Source organism: Petromyzon marinus, chromosome 25 (genome assembly GCF_048934315.1).
Source record: "Petromyzon marinus isolate PM22_M1 ecotype Great Lakes invasive population chromosome 25, UKy_Petmar_22M1.pri1.0, whole genome shotgun sequence".
NCBI lineage: Eukaryota > Metazoa > Chordata > Hyperoartia > Petromyzontiformes > Petromyzontidae > Petromyzon > Petromyzon marinus.
In genome coordinates, this window is record NC_133691.1 from 1438145 (window position 1) to 1458755 (window position 20611).

The 20611-nt window shown below is 47.4% G+C and overlaps 1 protein-coding gene across 9 annotated transcripts in view; it reads right to left on the minus strand.

Annotated features, from left to right (window-relative positions):
* The window catches only part of MYLK3 (myosin light chain kinase 3), a 72890-nt gene that overhangs the window by 21124 nt on the left and 31155 nt on the right, over window positions 1-20611 (minus strand). For 2 of the 9 annotated variants that reach the window (XM_032960759.2, XM_032960756.2), the window contains exon 1: window positions 9638-10649. The exons of 4 other annotated variants lie outside the window; for them this stretch is intronic. In XM_032960759.2, the coding sequence (XP_032816650.2) occupies window positions 9638-10270 (633 nt within the window). In that variant the 5' untranslated portion in view covers window positions 10271-10649. Of the gene's footprint in view, window positions 1-9628; window positions 10650-13582; window positions 13794-20611 lie in introns of those variants that run through there. 3 more of the 9 variants (XM_032960758.2, XM_032960754.2, XM_032960762.2) reach the window with 2 other exon arrangements.

Consider the following 20611-nt stretch of genomic DNA (forward strand, 5'->3'; position numbering starts at 1 on the left):
GAAGGGCAGCCACATGGAAGTCGCCAAGACAGACAAAGAGGAGGGCATAGATCAAGAAGAGCAGCAGGAGGAGAGAATGAAGAGCACCGGGCAGGAAGGGGAGAAGGAATGGCCGGGCCAAGTCATCGGGGCTGACAGGGTGATGATGAGACGGGAAGAAAGAGAGGGGGGGGGAGAGAAAAAGGAGGAGCAGTGTCCGATTTCACGGGCGGGCAGCAGCGGCAGAGGGGTGCGCGCACACAAGTCACGTGATCTACGGGGTGGCCACACACAAGTCACGTGATCTACGGGGTGGCCACACGCAAGTCACGTGATCTACGGGGTGGCCACACACAAGTCACGTGATCTACGGGGTGGCCACACGCAAGTCACGTGATCTACGGGGTGGCCACACGCAAGTCACGTGATCTACGGTGTGGCCACATGCAAGTCACGTGATCTACGGGAGGCTTGAGCTGATGTGGCTGATATATTGCACTGCTACAGCCCACGCCACAACATAATGGCAGTGCGCGTGCGCACATGCAAAGGAAGGTCGCCTCGGTCCTATACGAAGCTCAGTGCTCGCCTGTCAATCTGCGGCAGGTGACAGAATGGTTACGCGATATCCGCGACCTTTCACCCGAAAGTGTACCTGTTGTTCCTTGACACAGTCACCGCGTCGACAATAAGCCTGAGAAACAACTCGGCTTATTCTTTTGAAACATTTTTTTCAAACAGAAGTTGAGTAATTTATATCACCGTTAGTCATGGTGATATAAATCCACTGCTAGATGACCGTTTAACAAAATGGCCTCATTGCTCTTTAACGGTCACTGCTGGTCATGCTCACAAGTAGAATACGTTTTTATATAATCACATAAACAGCTTCATACTTTGTATTTGTTCGCCCGAGGTTCCTGAAATTCCCACTGCCTCTGTCCATCCACCCGAGCAGTATAAACGCCTGCACCACAGTCAATCAATCGGCAGGTCACGTGTGGTGGAGTAGAGTGTGGGTACTCTCACGTTTTACAACAAGTCTCGCCTGCGTGGAAGTGCAGGCCAATGTAGCTGCGTCTGAAGGAAGCTCTCAGGAGTTCTCTTGAGTTGAGGTCCTTCTACCAGCAGTGGCATGAGCAAACAATTGCAGGGCTGCGCCCTTGACTTTTTTTCTCTTATTTAATTGTCACTCTGGCGGTCCCTTTCCCTTGGCGTGATTTGTACGTGTCTCACAGTGATTGGTACGTGTCTCACAGTGATTTGTACGTGTCTCACAGTGATTTGTACGTGTCTCACAGTGATTTGTACGTGTCTCACAGTGATTTGTACGTGTCTCACAGTGATTTGTACGTGTCTCACAGTGATTTGTACGTGTCTCACAGTGATTTGTACGTGTCTCACAGTGATTTGTACGTGTCTCACAGTGATTTGTACGTGTCTCACGGTTCAATGTGCTCCTTCTCGGGAGCATATCAAGGGATTTGTTTTTAAAGCAGAGAGCTGTGCACGGGGTGGGTGGGGTGGGTGGGGTGCCGGCCACGCAAGCTGCCCTCGGGGTTACGCATAGGGACAACTAAAGTTGATGTGTGTCACCAAGCACCCCCCCCATCCCCCCACAACTCTCGTTCAGCTTCTTCCTGACCAAGTTTGGAGGGGGGCCCCGATTCGGTGAGTAACGACGCATTGATTCATCGATTGAAATAGATGCGTAAGCTCACGGCGCGAGTATCCGGGTATCAAATTGCGCGTATTTAGAAGGGATTATAACTGACCAGGACAGTGATATTCAGAAATTTACGTATTTTCAATGAGAAAACGTTTGCATTTGTGTCATTCCTTCACATAAAGTCCTGGTCACAAAAGAAAAGTTTGTGGGGAATAATAGGAATTTTCTATACTTTTGTGGCATAAGCAATTAGAAAAGAACACTTACTACCGAGGAACCAAAATCGTGTTACCACCGATTCGTCGAAGTTCCACCGTCGTGTTTGTACCTCAACGGGTCGACTCGAACCCCCGCGGCCACTCGAGGCACTGCACGAAGCCCCCGAGTCGTAGAAATGAGGAGGGATTTCTGTATTTGCAATTCGGGCCCGTGGTGGTGCCTATTGGTGGGCGCGCGATCCATGGCCACAGCTAACATCAGTGGCGAGTCATCTATAGACCGGTCCTGCCTTCGCCTCCCATACCCCCACCATGCTTCACCCCACACCGAGCAGCATGGTGAAGTATGGTCAAATAACCCCCACGACCTACACGGCACGGGTAGTCCTTTCATCCAGTCGTGGATTGACAATGGGTCTATAATGATTATTTTTACTATTATGTACAACGTATTTTCTGTGCTGCTACATTTAGGCTACTTTGGGTAAAGTTCAAATCAATATTAACACTGTACAAATGATATATCGTGAATTATAAACAATACAAACAAGACGGTAACAATTACACACAAATTTGTTCATCCTTGAATCGAGCCGCTATGCTGAATTGTGATCATTTACCCAATCGCCGGGAGAGGAGGGGGTGGCATATGATTTACTTGGCGCGGTGACTTGTTGCCGAGGCTCTCGGTTCGAATCTGGCAGGTGGCCCTGGTTATAACCGTGGGCGTATTCGCCATGAAGCATACACCGCCTGCTTCGCAGTAGGCGTTTGAGATCTCTTGATATCAGTCGAAATTAATTGGGCCATTTGTGTTCCGGCGTCATGGGATACGTTTGAACGTATTGCGGTATATAAAGAAAAGGACATTTTATCAACCATGATTTATTTTCCCGCGATTCACAAACCCAGGTCAGAAAATCTTGTGGAGTGCGTCAAAATCAGTTCTCGTGATGTCGAAGCAGTCGGAAGACGAATGTTAGGAGCGGCTAAACACGAAGCTTCACAGTCTGTTGCTGTACAGCAGCACCCAGCCTGATGACCATTGGCTGCTTCGTGTTATAAAGGCAGATTTGACTCCTCGTGCGCTAGACTTTGTCATACGGTTTCTCGATTCAACGAACCCAAATCAATGGTCAATATTGACCTCAGTAGACTGAATAAACTTTCCAATCGCGTCAAACCTGGGGATATACAGATTTGCAGATTCAAATTGAGATGTTAGACTTTTATGAGGACTGGTGTGTTATGCTGTACCGGTGTACGGCCAATACGTACATTTATCAACGCCCCCACCCCACCTACTGGCAGACTAATGCCCCATTGCAGGCCAGGTGCTGAGTAACCTGCCACTGGGGGTGCCCTTTACAATGTTTGAAGCGAGCACGTATCACATGTAAAACGCTCTGCGGCGGCCCGGCGTAAAGTTCGTGAAATCAAAAACAAATCATCATCATTATTATTACCGCATGATGAGGTACAAATGGGCACCGACTTTACTGTGGGAAGGAAGTGGCAGTCAAAGTTGGCTGACGACACAGAGCCCCATGTGTCACAGCCCCATCTGCCCCTTGACAGCTGACGGAGTGCACGGTGGTCACCAGTGATGGAAAACAGCAGCAGCCCTACTGCGCTATTGTGTTTAATTGCATCCGGGAGGATCCTCGCTATAACACTTTATGGAGTGGCCTCTGCGGTCCATTTGCCAAGTGGAAACCTCAGTGCGGAGCCTGCTAAATTGGGTGGACACTCCATCTTTGGTCCGGAAACTCCCTGGATGGGCTCGTGGATACACGGAGCTCTGGGCTGCCCGCTCTTATGTCACTCATTATTATGGAATTTCACACCACAATGGGTCTACCCAAAGGATTGTATAACAAACACTGCCCTTAGAGCCTGTCAACCCTGACACGTGAACTGAAAGCACGATTAATTGAACAAATGTCAAAGAATAGGACACCTCTTGAAAATATAAATAGATCCCTGAGGCCTGGTGCAGGCTTTCTCGGGTAACGTGCTTTAATAATTATTATTGTTAACGTAATTGCCTGCTTAGCAGTGAGGCGGTACCTATCTCCATTTACATCCCTGATCCAGTGGTGGAAATTTAATTTAATTAGACCTTCCTATAGCAGGGACGAGACTCTCTGTAGGACAACCACTGTTGACTACTTATCGACCCTGGAAAGACGATGAGTCAATCACCAACAAGGCTTTGAACTCGCAACCTATTTCCAACCACGAGCCGCTTATGCTCACGCAGAGCCATTCATAAAGAAAACAAACAATCGATCCTAACCATCAACATTTTCATGATAAAGTTGTTTGGGTTAGATCGTGTAAATGTAAATGTGTCATACACCCACCAGCTAATTAGTTAAGTTGTCGCGTGAACAGAACATGTCAATGCTTTTCTACATCAGCGAAAGCCTACGTGTTAAATAAACGTCGTTATTGCATGAGTTGAAAGCAAACCGTCGTGGCAAAATTTGAGAGCGGCCATTGAATGCCATGGCCAAAAAAGAAAGCGCACAACAACAGTGATTCCAAACGGCCCATTATCCACTGACAGGGCTGATGAGATGAGGCAGATGCCAGGCTATTTTCTGTCCAAGTGCATCAAAGTGTATCAGGCAAACGCATCCCATGACAGGCCCTCAACGGACAGGCGCATGCCGGTGGCCCTTAAAACAAAGACGGGCAATTCTATTTTTCTTGCTGTGTGCAGCCCATCCCATAGGCAAGTCTGGGAGTCTTGTGGTTTACTTAAGGATAACAAAAATCTTCATAAGTCTTGGCAATCCATCGCTAGATGAAATCCTCCATAAGCTGCCGGCCGCCTCTCATGATTCTGAGATGTAACGATCCAGCTACCACCTGCACACAAACCGATTTAATCACTCCATCTCTTCTCGGACGTGTTCCATTCAAAGTACTGTACAGTACTGTATGGTCGAGCGCAGACAAAAAAATAAATGGGGAATAATGAATAGATGTTGCACTTGTTTAAATACAGCAATGGTATAACGCTCGTGGCATGTATTGGCTGTTGGCTCACAAGTGACGACTTTACATATATCCCTCTAATTAAGACCGAAGCAGGAGGATTTCTCCACAACTCTGGTTGTCCGTTTAATGATGCTAGCTGTAATTACTGGCGAAACGTCGTACTCGATTTGTAAATGTTGCAGATTTCAATCTCAACACACCGGTGTGCTGGACTAGTAACGAATTGGCATGTTCTGTTTATACTCTTTGGTTCTATTCGGTAAAGTCACGTAGGTAAGAAATAAAACAACAAAAATCACGACGTTTCGGCCACAACACAAGCGGCCTTCATCAGGTGAAGGGACCAGACTGTCTCGAAGACTGCGCTGGAGTGAAACAGAGCCAAGCTCAGACCACGGCCTTTAAGCTGTGTGAGAGGGATTAAGGTGCCTTGACAAAGGAATTAGCATAACAAATGTAGCATTTAATTGGCGGACTTAGCATGATGAAAGGTGTAGAGAGGGTGAACATGCGGGTGCATATGCACATATGCACCTGCATGTGCTGCGAAAGTTTGGGGTACCACTACTTGAAAGTTTGGGGTACCACTACTTGAAAAATGTTTAAGTCTGCCAATTTTTTTTTTCAAGTAGTGGTACCCCAAACTTTTGCAGCACATGCGGGTGCATGTGCACCCGCATGTTCACCCTCTCTACACCTTTCATCATGCTAAGTCCGCCAATTAAATGCTAATTTTTTATGCTAATTCCTTTGTCAAGGCACCTTAATCCCTCTCACACAGCTTAAAGGCCGTGGTCTGAGCTTGGCTCTGTTTCACTCCAGCGCAATCTTCGAGAAAGTCTGGTCCCTTCACCTGATGAAGGCCGCTTGTGTTGTGGCCGAAACGTCGTGATTTTTGTTGTTTTATTTTTTACCTACGTGACTTTACCGAATAGAACCAAAGAGTATGGATCCTTGCAGTCACGAAAGCTTCAAATCTAGAAATGTTCTGTTTATGTGACAACCCTTACTCATTGGCTGTCGGGGTGGTGGCGGGTTTCACAACACGTCTCTAACCCCCCCCCCCCCAAAAAAAAATATATTATGAATGTATTTACAGCACTGCCACAGTTGTGTGGCCCTCCTAGGTGGATTCCCTGGTTTATAATGTACAGCCGTGACTGCTCATGTCTGCTCATGGCTTTACATCCAGGTGAGATCCAACGGAGGTGTGCAGCCTCTTCTGCAAGCAATGCCAAATTTCATCATAATTGAGGGGTTTCCTCAATTATATATCACCCATTAATCTATTATGTATAATTAATCAATCATTAATTGCCTGAAAATACTTGACTATATGGAGGACACCATACCTTGTGCAATTGTTTGAAGCACCAGCTCACCACTTGACTGCCTTCCATCTTATCTGCGGTTCTTCAGCGATTTTGAGATGCGATGTGCACGAATAACGACATTATATGAAACTAAATATTGCATATTCTTTCTTAAGATGACCCATGCTTACTTCATTGGAACAATTTACAATCCACTTTTGCTCATCTAGCCACAGATGGCCACACAATGAACATTATGATTCACTTTTGTTGTCCACTTAATCTGCCTACCCCCAACAAGATCCTGCTCTTTGGACAATTATATTTAGTGGGTCTTCTTCTTTCATACGGCGGCTGATGTAGATGCAGTGCAACAACTACAATTTCACATTCAGATGGTCAAGCCAGATAACCGCGTCAGAAGTAGCGGAGTGTACCGCTGTGATGTATCCTTCGTATTTGTGGATGGGACATTGCGTCGTGATATGTTGTATGGTCTGTTCTGGATGACCACAGTCGCACACTATTATAGTTTTTTTTTTTAATTACATTCTCATTTTTATATTTTTTTGGAGTAGAATATGGCAGCCTTCACGTGGCCCGCTCTGTTAAGAGAGAAACCACGACGAATGCCATCAATGCCGTGACCGAACATCGATCATCGATCTCCCGGTCTCCAGATCAAAAACACATTTGGTGAGTTATCAAGTTTCATTTTTCCAGGACAACCTTCAATTATGATATTAGATTTTTTTATGATCCATCGACAGCTGCATAACTTTAATGTCCGGTATTTGAGCAATGGATTTGCCACAATAAACCACCAGCCTTGCTAAGATTACATTGCATGAGGCAGCACGCACTTTGGAAATGCCCTCCAACATTACTGGGCAGCAGTGGGGATTTAAATCCTTGTACCCAGGAAATGTGCTGGCTCAGTGTCAACAATGCAGACCACTAGACTATCACTGCACCGTGGCATGCTCCCATCTTGAGGCTCAAGGTCAGCCAGTGGAACCCCCGCCCCAACACCACATCATCACCCCTGACAAAGTATTGGGAGCATCGTAACGACACGTAAGAAGCCACGAGCTTCTCGGCCAAGTCTGTCGACAGTTTCGTGTTACGTCAGTACCCAAGCAGTCACCGTTGAGAGTTTCACCGACAGCTGAGTGCCATTTAGCATCAGCGACCAACTACAACGGGGACTTATTTATACCTATTGTAGTGCGCACATGCAACAGCCCTTTTGCCAATTCACTGCTGGACGAGTCCCTTCTAACGCCGCGTGGGTAGTGGGGGTTATACGATCATGCTTCGCTACGCCGGTCAGTACGGTTGTGTGCGAAAGCGGGGGAGCATAGACGTGGGAGAGTAGTACAACAGTGGGTTTTGTTACTCTGCCTTCTGCTTCCCACAAAGTAGCTCCACAGCAGGAGGAGTCGCAGCAGCCTATAGCACCCGTGTTATTATTATATTATTATAGCACCCGTGTTATGCATGGTGGCCACCCATCCAAGCACCAGCCAATGTACATAAATAGATTGGATAGTGCTCGGATGGAGGGACACCCATCCATAGCAAACAAGTTGTAGGCTCCTGCTGAGGGACCACGTGGTGGGCAGAAGGAGGTAGAACAAAAATGGTGCAAGTTTATAGATACAGAATCTAAGAAAACATTGTAACACAATGAAAAATCTGAAATTTAAAACAGCGAAAGGTACAACTGAAGATTAATTGAAAAATATATTTTTGGTCTGAATGGGGTTTCTTCTTGTTATCATGAAAGTAAAAATACATAATAAAAGTACAGAAGAAAAGTTGTGTCTTTATCTGATTAATTCCAATACTGGTGTGGATTTCTATGATCAGAATATATACTGCATATAACAGTACATGTCGACTTTCAATATCAGGTATCTCAAGATAGGAAGAAAATGATGAGTACGGTCTTTTTGCTGGTACATTCAGATATCACACTGCAGCCCTCACGGCCATAAGGAGGTTATTGTGTTAAACGTTCATGACCAATGGTCAAAAAATAAAGAACTGTTTTACAACCATTTGTCCATCATCCACTGCTGGAGTAAGGCCTCTCAATGCCATGTCAGCTGTGGCCGTTGTATGACCAAACTTCTTCATCATGCAGGTCAGCGTGGGTTTTGATGGTGGGAAGCCCAGAACTGGTTATGATCTTTCTTGCCACTGATGTTAGCCGTGGCCGGGAATCAAACCGCTTGGTTCATAGCGCAGTGCACTATCACCACTTTAAATTTCGATTTAAAGCTTTCGTGACTGCAAGGATTCATCTTCTTTGGTTCTTTCGGTAAAGTCGCGTAGAATGAGAATAAAATAATAAATTGATAAAATAAAATGACACAATAATATTCTCACGACGTTTCGGCCACAACACAAGCGGCCTTCATCAGGTGAAGGGACGAGACTGATGAAGGCCGCTTGTGTTGTGGCCGAAACGTCGTGAGAATATTATTGTGTTATTTTATTTTATCAATTTATTATTTTATTCTCATTCTACGTGACTTTACCGAAAGAACCAAAGAAGATATCACCACTTTGTTAACGCTCCACCTGTTCCGAAATAAATTACATTTTAAAGGCATAATTTTGTCTGACATGGCATTACTTATTTACAAAAAACTAACATTTTGCCGATATTTTGTATTATATTTATTCCTATTTTTTTTGGTAACACAATGCTACTTTTTTTCTTCACTTTTCCATCTTCCAGAAAACGTCGAGAATGGACAGGAAGCTAGCACGTGGCAGTGTCCCACTCACGCCCTGTAGCACACAGCACGGAGTGGAGCGCATCTCCACCAACAACGGACCAGAGTGTCCTTGTGGGAACCAAATTGTCCTTGCCCACGGCTTTGCGATTGTGTGCCCCTCTGTGGCCCCCACCGCGCCAACGTCTCTGTCCATGGCCGCCCTTCTCGGCATAGCGTGTCATAACACGAGCGAGGAATGTTGATGGATGGATGGCATATGTTACAATGTTGTGCTTTGGGAGCTGTTACACAACACCGAGCTGGAACGTCTGATGGAGCTTCTTTGGGAAGTATATCTCTTTATAGGTCATATAGCCACTCGCCGTAAGTTTAATGCCGCCGGGCGAAGGAGCCCGTTGTTACGTAAGGCTTCGTGAGAACGAGAGCGTAATTAAAATGCGACGTCGAATTAGCGCGCGGCGACACGCGAGCGCCCACTTAAAAAAATATTTTTAGAGAACAAATGCAGCGTGAGTTACGTGTTATTTGTGAGAGGGGGGGATTCCGTATATTCATCTACGCATCAATGTTAATTCTATCCTTTGCTCTGTACTCAAAAGAGAAACTTCCATGCGGGAAAATGAATATGTAGAGGGAGAAGCGCCACCCATAGAGTTTGGTTTTGGTGCCTCTGCCTATACCCACACTCACATCATCTACCTTGACATCTTGCTTGGCTCTGGAATTCGATATCCCGTCTTCGTCTTCCCCCCCTTCCGCCACGCTCCCACGCCGAGACGGCGCGCGGCCCTTCAGAACGAACTCCACGAGGCGCGAGTTCTTGAACGTCTCTCCGAGAAAGGAGATGACCCCCTGCAGGCCGGACATCATCCTCTCGAGTCCCTCGATCTTGCGGCCCTGCTTCTCGCTGCTCTGCTTCATGGAGGTCATCATGCCGCTCATCTCCGTGTACAGCTCCTGGATCCTCCGCTGGCTTTCCGCGTCGATGTTCTTGTGCCTGGCTTGGCTCGCACCGCCCCTGACCACCTCCTCCTGGTTCACCTTGATCGCCTCCACGTCCTTGCCGAGGTCCGTGATCTCCTGAGACATCTCGTCCAACTTCTCGAAGACCTTCTGCTGCATTTCGAGCAAAGCGTCGACCTTCAGCGTGAGCATGTCCAACTTCATGTCCACGGAGCTCACGCTGTCGATGGAGCTTTTGCGGGCGAGGACTGGCAGCTTGCGGACGATGCCGAGACCGTCGGCCGGCCCTTGACGCCGATAAGCGTTGGCGTCGAACACCTTGGCCATGTGGTTCACCAGGGTGGCGTCGATTCTGCCGACCTCCCCCATGCTGCCCCGCGCTGCCCCCACGCTGCCCCCACGCTGCCCTGCGCTGTTCCGGAGGAGCGAGGGCACCGACTCACAAATCGCCTCCTGACTTGGTGTCACTTCTCGTTGACGTCTCGCTTTTTATTCGAAGAAGAGGCAACGGCCCAACGGTTGATTTGGCGCGTGGGAAAAGGTGAAAAAAAGACTCGGGTGAAAGCCTTCGGCGGTTTTCATTAAACCCCTTTGGCACGAAGAACACGACCGAGGCTGTCGCACCGCGCGCGCAGTTGGCGTCTCATTGAAGCGGAGCGCGGTGGCGAGCGCACGGAGCCCCGCTGGGAGCCGCCCGCCTTGTGCCGCTCCGGGGCGGCTCGCCGCAGCTCTTGGACCCGCGCGTTGCCCCCCCCCCCCCCCTCAATGGGAGAAGGGGGGGGCACGGTGGTCAATCCCCCCCACCACCATCGATGGCGATGATGAATGAGACGCAAGGGGCTTGCAGCCCCGCTGCGCACTGCTGCGTCACGCATCTCGGCAGAGTCGGAGGAGGGGAGGGGGAGGATTCCTGCTGCCCGCCCGTGGTGGTGCCAGGCAGGTGGTGTGGAGTCACGGCTCAGGCTACGTTTGTGCCACCCGACAACCGCACTACAACCTCTTTGTTGTTGTTGTTGTTAAACTCAGGGCAGGACTCACGTCCCACTGGATTTAGAACTCGAATCACTTCTGCGAGGGGAGTGGTAGCGCAATTATAAGGGCAGAGTGCTACGAACCCGACAACCTGAATTCGATTCAGTCGGCCACGACTAACATCATCAGTGATCGATATCTAAACTGGTTCTAAGCCCTCTAAGCCTTCACAAACTTGCACTGACCAGCAGGGTGAAGTATGGTCAAACAACGCCCATGCAGTCATGGGCGTTGTTTGACCATACTTACCAATACCTCAGTAGGTATTGGGAGGCCGTGGTTTGACAGAGTACTCAAGTCTGTGATTGATGGGTAAACCCCATCGACAGGAAAAAGTACCGTCTCTTTTTATATTTTATTAACTTCTGCATGTCCATATTTTATACAGTTTGGAATTTCGCTTGACATCAGCACCTAACAGCACTGACATAACACGACCACCATGTCTCCTTGTAAATATGGAAACAGAAGTACTGTAGTTGCCAAAGAGTACTCACTCGCGCGTCACCTTCACATCAGCGAGCTGCAACCGCTCACTTTTGAATACACTAACTAATTTGCGTTGCTATGGAGCATTATGGGTAATGGCAAATATAAGCAGAACTCCATTTGATCTTCCCGCATAAATGTTAAACTATTTATATTTTTGCCTATCAGTCTACTGGATGTTGAGAGCAATGTGTAAAAGCAGCGTTTGTTTAAGCAAGTCAACTCTGGGCTGGTTTTGACCTGCGCGGTTTGCGTACTTAGACATATGCTGCTTGATCAAATGTTGGTGTGGAAAGCCATAGATTGAGAGACAAAACAACGCACAGTACTGTAAATTTGTTAATGCACAGACACAGAATGGAGTGTTTTCTGGTACTGACATTTTAAGTGTATGTAGTTTAAATACATGCAAATGTGGGCAGATAAAGTTAGGGAAAAAAACTTCCAAATGTATCCTAGTGGGGTAGAACTCAGTCAGCGCGAGCGAGGTCCTCTTGTAGAACGAGCCGACAATCTCAACCCACTCGATCATGACCGACGTAACATGCTCATTCAATTGTCGTTTTGGTTAAGCCTCATCTCGCTCAGCACTACGATTACAAAGTGCATTTATAAAGCATCTCAATGTAGCTGCATCTCGAGATAGTGTAGCACGGGAGAGAGGAGGTGGATATAATGTTTTTTATGCATCACTATTTTTTTTAGGATGAGGCAATCCGCCCCTGGCAGAAGAGACGAGGGAGGGCATGCGTAGTCCTGGGCTTAAAAAGGGGGCAGGGGGAGTCAGCAGCACAGTTGGCAGGGAATTTCAGATGATGGCTCTGCATACACCGAGGCTCTATACAGAGTGGCATAGAGCCATCATGCGGCCTTGCTACTGCGTGGGGTTTCACACTTGCGGACGATGCTGAGACTGCCGGCGGGCCCTTGACGCCGAACACCGTGGACATGTGGTTCACCAGGGTGGCGTCTGTTCTGCCAACCTCCCCCACGCTGCCCGCCCTGCCCACGCTGCCCACACTGCCCGGGCTGCCCCACGCTGCCCCACGCTGCCCACACTGCCCCACGCTGCCCCACGCTGCCCTATGCTGCCCACACTGCCCACACTGCCCACCCTGCCCGCGCTGCCCACACTGCCCCACGCTGCCCCACGCTGCCCCACGCTGCCCCACGCTGCCCACACTGCCCACACTGCCCACACTGCCCACGCTGCCCACACTGCCCCACGCTGCCCCACGCTGCCCCACACTGCCCACGCTGCCCACACTGCCCGCCTTGCCCCACGCTGCCCCACGCTGCCCACACTGCCCCACGCTGCCCCGCGCTGCCCACACTGCCCCACGCTGCCCCACGCTGCCCCGCGCTTGAAGGTTTTCGCGGTTGAGCCACGTCGCTCTCCGGGGTGGCTCCAGGTTTTCCGGCGCGTTTCCTCGGCACGATGTCCGAAGTTTCGCTCCGGGTGCTGCGAGATTTTGCTCGCAACCCGAATGGAGCAGCTTCTGACGAGAGAGTCCCGTTGAGTATTGGTGACGCTTCTGTCGGCTGTACTTCTGTGGCGCCTCTTCAAGGTTTATTTCGCATCCTCACGAGTTGCTTTTCTTTCGGAGAGAAAGTCACCGTGATGCGTGGCCCCTTGCCTCGGGAATTGATCTCCAAAGTGCCATTGGCACATACTTGGCAATCATGATCAAGCAATTACATTATATATGAACATCATCAACGTTGATTAATGCACTGCTGGATGAAGGCCTCCCGATGCGATCACCATCCCTCTTACTGTGTAAGCTGAACTCATTGCTCTGTCTCCGTGCTGCTTGTCGTTTTGGGCACGTTCCCTCCTTTGCCTGTCGATCCATAACCAGTCTCACCCATCGGCCATAATGCCTACCAACCGCGTGCTCTTATCAGGCTTGCTGACCTTCCTTAGCAGTGAACGTGTGGTAAGTCCCCGGTGGTGGACCCCGGTATCAGCCGGTCAGTATACACCAGGATCGGCATTAACAGCATTACGCAGGCATCAGCCCATACGTCTCAACGGCAATTCCACTGACATCACGATCCCTGTCTTCCTGCCTGAATAGCGTTCTAGGCTCCACGCAGCCCGATCACCCCACAGTGCCACAAGACTGCTGATCCCCAGCATAATTTTACTATTCCTACCTTTGCGTTGACATGATGCTTTGAATGCCTCGACATCTGAAAGGGTATATTCTCAATATCTTCCTCACGCTTGGAAGGGAACCCCCCAGCCGCAGCCATCCCTGTGCGACACAAGGTGATTCAGCACCGTCCTGCATTAGTCTGCCAGTAGGGGGTAGAAATTGTTATGATCTCACGAGGAATCTCGTTTTGATTCTCAGAACGTAATTGGCAGGAATCGTGGACATCACCCAGGTAAAGTGCATGCCATCGATCTGATCCTGGGAAAGGGAAATTTATATTAAATACTGGGCGGGTGGCGGTGGTGACGCACGCCGATAACCCAGCACTGTGGAGGCAGCGAGGGTTGTGTGGATCGCACAAATGTTGCGGAACTTCCTTGCTGTGGGTATCGAGGGGTCATGTCCTGGCTCGCCATGAGACGGCGCTACAGCAGAGGGCGACTAATATCATCCATCCCTTCTCGATGGGAGAGCGCGGTGCCTCCTCGCTCGCGTGGGCTGCCTCTGAGTACTCAAGTTTCCTACTGCACGTTTGAAACGCTCATGAATTGGCTGAAAAAAAATCTTAATATAAAGAGATATGCCTGGCTGCCGTCCAGCTTGTCCGTGGTTCCTCGGTGATCGTGAGATGCAATTTGCAGGCACGATGCTACAAATATAACACTAAACAGTATACGGCTGCCCTTTGCAGAGACCGAAACGGCATTTGAATCAGTGGGAATTTGTTGTAGTCGTCCTAGAAGTCACAAACGACTCCCTGTTTCAGCTGACTGCACTGCACGCACCACACTTATTCATATCACAAGCTGAGAGCAATCGACAATTCACTGCCCAAGGCGCAGATACTCCGCCACCAATCATGGCGTTAACTCGGCCGTCTGCTATACGGGAGGTCATGGCTTCTATGGCGACCTTGACACCTGCTGTATATTTGGAGTCTAAATGTTCTCCAACGTGGTCGCATGGATTTTTATCCGGGTCCCTCCGGTTTTTCTCTCCACATTTAGAATCAACATTTGGCTGCTGTAAATTTCCACATGAAAAGCGATTTCAGTGAGCTATCATTTGTGGACAGGTCACTTATGAAAAAGAGCTATATAGCTCAGTGGGCGTTACCTGGTAAAGTAAAACATAGTTTAGTTTTTAATGGTTTAATCACTATTGACTTCAACACAGTTCTTGATTTGGTGACAAAAACCTGGTTACTTTCAACAAAGCAATTACGGTATCACAGCAGCTGAAAGTTCCAATTTCTTTCCATCATATTTAACAATGATATTTGTCTTCTTTGGTTCTTTCGGTAAAGTCACGTAGAATGAGAATAAAATAATAAATTGATAAACTAAAATAACACAATAATATTCTCACGACGTTTCGGCCACAACACAAGCGGCCTTCATCAGGTGAAGGGAGCGAGACTGTCTGGTAGGACAGCGCTGGAGTGAGAGAGCCACGTTCAGATCACGGCTTTTAAGCTGTGTGAGAGGAACAAAGAGGGCTCTTTGTTCCACGTTCAGATCACGGCTTTTAAGCTGTGTGAGAGGAACAAAGAGGGCTCTTTGTTCCTCTCACACAGCTTAAAAGCCGTGATCTGAACGTGGCTCTCTCACTCCAGCGCTGTCCTACCAGACAGTCTCGCTCCCTTCACCTGATGAAGGCTGCTTGTGTTGTTGCCGAAACGTCGTGAGAATATTATTGTGTTATTTTATTTTATCAATTTATTATTTTATTCTCATTCTACGTGACTTTACCGAAAGAACCAAAGAAGATGAATCATTGCAGTCACGAAAGCTTTAAATCGAAATTTAATGATATTTGTATCCATAGTAAAACCATTCATCTCCTTGGCACAATATTTTAAAGTGTGAAACAACAAACAAAACACGTGCAAAGACCACTTACTCTTTGTGCCTTATGCCAAAACAATTGCATCATAACAACAGTTGCTGTTATGATGCAATGGCTTTTTTATAATCATTTACGGATTTGACAACAATCTCATCCCACCTGTCAAGGAATGCCTACACGACTTATCTGGCGAAGGAGGAATCCGAAAAGCGTGGTTTTGTTCTCCTGCCAGAGCATTCTTTAACTCCAAACAATAATTACTGCGACTACTCCTGTACAAGACACAAATTCGGTCAATATTGGAACACCGTTGTCATGTCCTGTGGTGGAGCATTAAGTCCCTACATAGCAGAGTCCCTACATAGCAGAGTCTCTACATAGCAGAGTCTCTACATAGCAGAGTCTCTACATTGCAGAGTCTCTACATAGCAGAGTCCCTACATTGCAGAGTCTCTACATAGCAAAGTATCTACATAGCAGAGTCCCTACATTGTAGAGTCTCTACATAGCAGATTCCCTACACCGTAGAGTCTCTACATAGCAGAGTCTCTACATAGCAGAGTCCCTACATTGTAGAGTCTCTACATAGCAGAGTCCCTACATAGCAGAGTCCCTACATCGTAGAGTCTCTACATAGCAGAGTCCCTACATCGTAGAGTCTCTACATAGCAGAGTCCCTACATTGTAGAGTCTCTACATAGCAAAGTCTCTACATAGCAGAGTCTCTACATCGTAGAGTCTCTACATTGTAGAGTCTCTACATCGTAGAGTCTCTACATCGTAGAGTCCCTACATAGCAGAGTCTCTACATAGCAGAGTCCCTACATAGCAGAGTCTCTACATAGCAGAGTCTCTACATTGCAGAGTCCCTACATTGCAGAGTCTCTACATTGCAGAGTCTCTACATTGCAGAGTCCCTACATTGTAGAGTCCCTACGTAGCAGAGTCCCTACATAGCAGAGTCCCTACATAGCAGAGTCTCTATATTGCAGAGTCCCTACATCGTAGAGTCTCTACATAGCAGAGTCTCTACATTGCAGAGTCTCTACATAGCAGAGTCTCTACATAGCAGAGTCTCTACATCGTAGAGTCCCTACATAGCAGAGTCTCTACATAGCAGAGTCCCTACATAGCAGAGTCCCTACATAGCAGAGTCTCTACATAGCAGAGTCCCTACATTGCAGAGTCCCTACATTGTAGAGTCCCTACGTAGCAGAGTCCCTACATAGCAGAGTCTCTACATTGTAGAGTCCCTACATAGCAGAGTCCCTACATAGCAGAGTCTCTACATCGTAGAGTCCCTACATAGCAGAGTCTCTACATAGCAGAGTCCCTACATTGCAGAGTCCCTACATAGCAGAGTCCCTACATAGCAGAGTCTCTACATAGCAGAGTCTCTACATAGCAGAGTTCCTACGTAGCAGAGTCCCTACATAGCAGAGTCTCTACATTGCAGAGTCCCTACATTGCAGAGTCCCTACATAGCAGAGTCCCTACATAGCAGAGTCCCTACATAGCAGAGTCTCTACATTGCAGAGTCCCTATATAGCAGAGTCCCTACATAGCAGAGTCCCTACATCGTAGAGTCCCTACATAGCAGAGTCTCTACATTGCAGAGTCCCTACATAGCAGAGTCCCTACATAGCATAGTCCCTACATTGCAGAGTCCCTACATAGCAGAGTCTCTACATAGCAGAGTCCCTACGTAGCAGAGTCCCTACATAGCAGAGTCTCTACATAGCAGAGTCTCTACATTGCAGAGTCCCTACATCGTAGAGTCCCTACATAGCAGAGTCCCTACATAGCAGAGTCCCTACATCGCAATACGAGACTGGGTTCAAGGTACAACAGTCAGGTTGATTGATGATCCAGCACTCACTGACTCACTCCGGTCACTCGCTCACAGCAGTCAGCCACCTCTCGATCACTCATCGTTCACTACTGCCGTGGTTACCGTTCCCGTGCACTTCACTCAACGATTCCTCCGCCCATGTTGATGACTTGGTCTACAAGGCTGACCGCTTTCAACCACCACCATACTGCAGGTCACACCACTTCTCTTTACACGTCTTCTCTCGCATTGCTTAATTTGAAATTCCCTCCACTCGTCTCTTTTCCCGAGCTCTGATGACCTTGCTCAATTCAAGAAACATGTGAATCCTTATATATTGCGGGCCACTTTGCATTTTGGGCCTTTGCGCCTATAAACATAAAAACAATGTATACATTATAACTACTATCTATCACTATGTATACATTATAACTATTAGCTATTACAATGGAACCACTGCATTGAGTATTCGTGAGGAATATATTTTTCAAAAAAATTGGGTGACAGAAATAAAGGTATCAACTTAAATGGTGAAAGTATTAGTGAATTTGGGTTAAGCTGACGACATGGTTATTATAACAACCAATTAAAATAAACCAAGGGAAACTTTATAATCACTTAACATATATATGTAATACCTACTTTGAAATAAAAACAAATGTATTACGACTCAAAAAATCTGTACTGAGACGTTTGAGTGTGAGTTAGCTAACAGGTCACAATTCAAAGCAATGTTTAGTCACAAGGCCACGATGATCCGTGAATTAAATGGTTCCTGCGGTGCCACCTTACGGCCACTGTCACTCAAACAAATACATTCCTCGCGATGGCCAGCGGATCAATGGCATACGGCTAATTAGAAACACGACGATTAAACGTATCGTTGGAGGTGAGTGCCCTTTAGCGGCTGCGCATTGCGATGGTCATAATGGAGTGGAAGCGAAGTGTGCGCTGAGTTAGACGGCGCGCCTTGTCAACAGCGCTCTCAGCCTGTTGCCCCGAGGAATGGGAGACACGCAGCAGCGGCTTGCCACTCTCACAAGGCCCTCTCCCACCGTCTCCAGGCTGACACTTATTTATTCAAACGAGTGTCACGTAAATACATAAATGCGGGGGGTGGGGGGTGGGGGAAAGCACTCCATCCATTCTCGATCCACCAAACGATGAAGTCCTCCCACACCATCTAGGTCATAGGGCGTTGTTGGTGGTGGTGGCTGTGTTTTAATTTAAGCCATACTTCAGAACGCTGGTTAAGTTCGGGTTGGTCGAGGCAGTACCAGTTCGGATATCACTTGCCACTGAAGTTGACCACGGCCAGGGGTCCAACTCAAGCCTCCATGTTGAGAGAGCAGTGCGCTCACCACCACACCACTGCTTCGTTTCTTACTTAAAATAAATAAACTGTTACTTTGATAAATGGATGAAAAAAATATCCTTACAATAAATCGCATCCTGCTCACAAACAGAAAAGTATGTACACGTCCTTCATATATTTTCAAATAAATGCGTGTAGGGCGGAGCAAATCGGTTTTAAGTATAAATTATCCATATCTGAAGTAACTAATGCCAGTAGTTGCCGTTATGTTCTGGGGTATGGTAAAATGTCTAACTTACATCTATAAGACGTGACTGAAATAAGTTGGGCTTTTTCTCGTAATTATCGATGGAAAGCAAGCCAGTGTGAGGTGGTGTGACGAGACTAATGTGTGGATAACAAGAGCCGCGCAACGTGTGAAGAGGGAACCCTTAAAAGAGCTGAACCGAGCTACACCGTCGTTCATGTATTTAAGGCAATGCAACATTTAATACTTTGTATCGTATAATTTAATCCGAGCACTGATGTTGTAAAATTATTATGTTGAAATATGAAACTACTTATGTGACCGGGCATAATATTCACGGACTATTTTAATAGGCAACTCTCAAACTGAAGAAGAGTAGCATATGCACTGTCTAGAATTTAAATTATACTTTAAAATATTCAGTTTCCCTACGCGAAATAAATAAATAAATAAATGTTTCATCTATTGGCCTATTGGCTGAACGGAGCAAAAATGTCCAGCAGCATGTGTTTGAAGCAAACAAACTCTCGTACAGCAATTTTAAAAAACTCCATCAGCTCGGAACGGGGTGGACCGACAATAACATTTCGAGTCATATCGCTGACGAGTGCCCACTCACACTGGGGCCGTACGTACACTGTCACTTTGAGAGCGCTACCCAGCAGGGGTCCGTACAGGGCAATAATGCAACATGTGCTGCCACCCTCCGCTGTGTCAGGTTACGTGCAGCGGTAGCCCGGGACATGTCACGCAAAGTGGGCAAACCACGGCAGCTGCGTCACAAGGTGCCACGCTTCGTCTGGACGCGTCCCAAGCCGACAGTGACAAAGGAATCTCTGTCTCTCTCTCTTTCGAGTGAGAGAGAGAGAGACAGCGCTAACCATTGTGTGCATGTATGTTGAACTTCTTTCGCGCCGTACATAGCCAACCGTGCTAATTGGAGGTGCAGGAGGGTGGGGGGGGGTACAACAAACTAAACACAAAAAGCGGTTCTAAAGAAGTGAGTTGTCAATTTATAACCCTTGAACTCAACCAATTTCCCACCCCGCCGGTGACAACAAGAAACGTTCTGCTTTTACCCAGCAAGTATCAAAGTGAAGGACGTTAGGACGGACGGTAGAACGGTCAGAGGGGCGGACCGACAGGATGGTCGTATATATTTATATATTTATATTCTGTGGAATATGACGTTTGGTCAAATTAACGTCACTGCCCACATTGTTGGAGTGTCCTTATTCAAAAAAATCTCACAAACTCACCACAGCAGTGTTCTGAAAATGGAAATTTTCTAACATCAGCCTAGTTCATCTTTTTTTGGGTTATTCGGCAGGGTTAATGACAATTACACCGAGTGCTTCTTATTTTTAAACTTGTGCCAGCGCAACACAGCAACTCAACGGTTGTTGTTGTTGATGATGATGAACGTACCGCGGATAATCAATGCACACGTGTGCCTTCACTTTTCTATCATTTTTCCAAAGTTGGTGTGAGCAAGGAAGCAATTTCGTTTACTGTATTTGTTTTTCTTTGGTGGAAAATACCCAGTGGCTCTGGAGAGATCCCTCTCCGATGCTTTTTCTCTGCTTGTCCCGATGGTCGACGTGTCGCTCCACGTTCGGGGAGCTTCTTTGGCAACAGTATCACGATCGGAATCTGTATTTATACTGGAGGAATCCGATGAGCTATAAAGCTATCTTTCACAGATGTCAAGCAGTTCCTCGAGCGACTCCCAGCACGGTGAACGAAACGTCGGACATCGTGCCGGACAATCACGCGACACGAACCA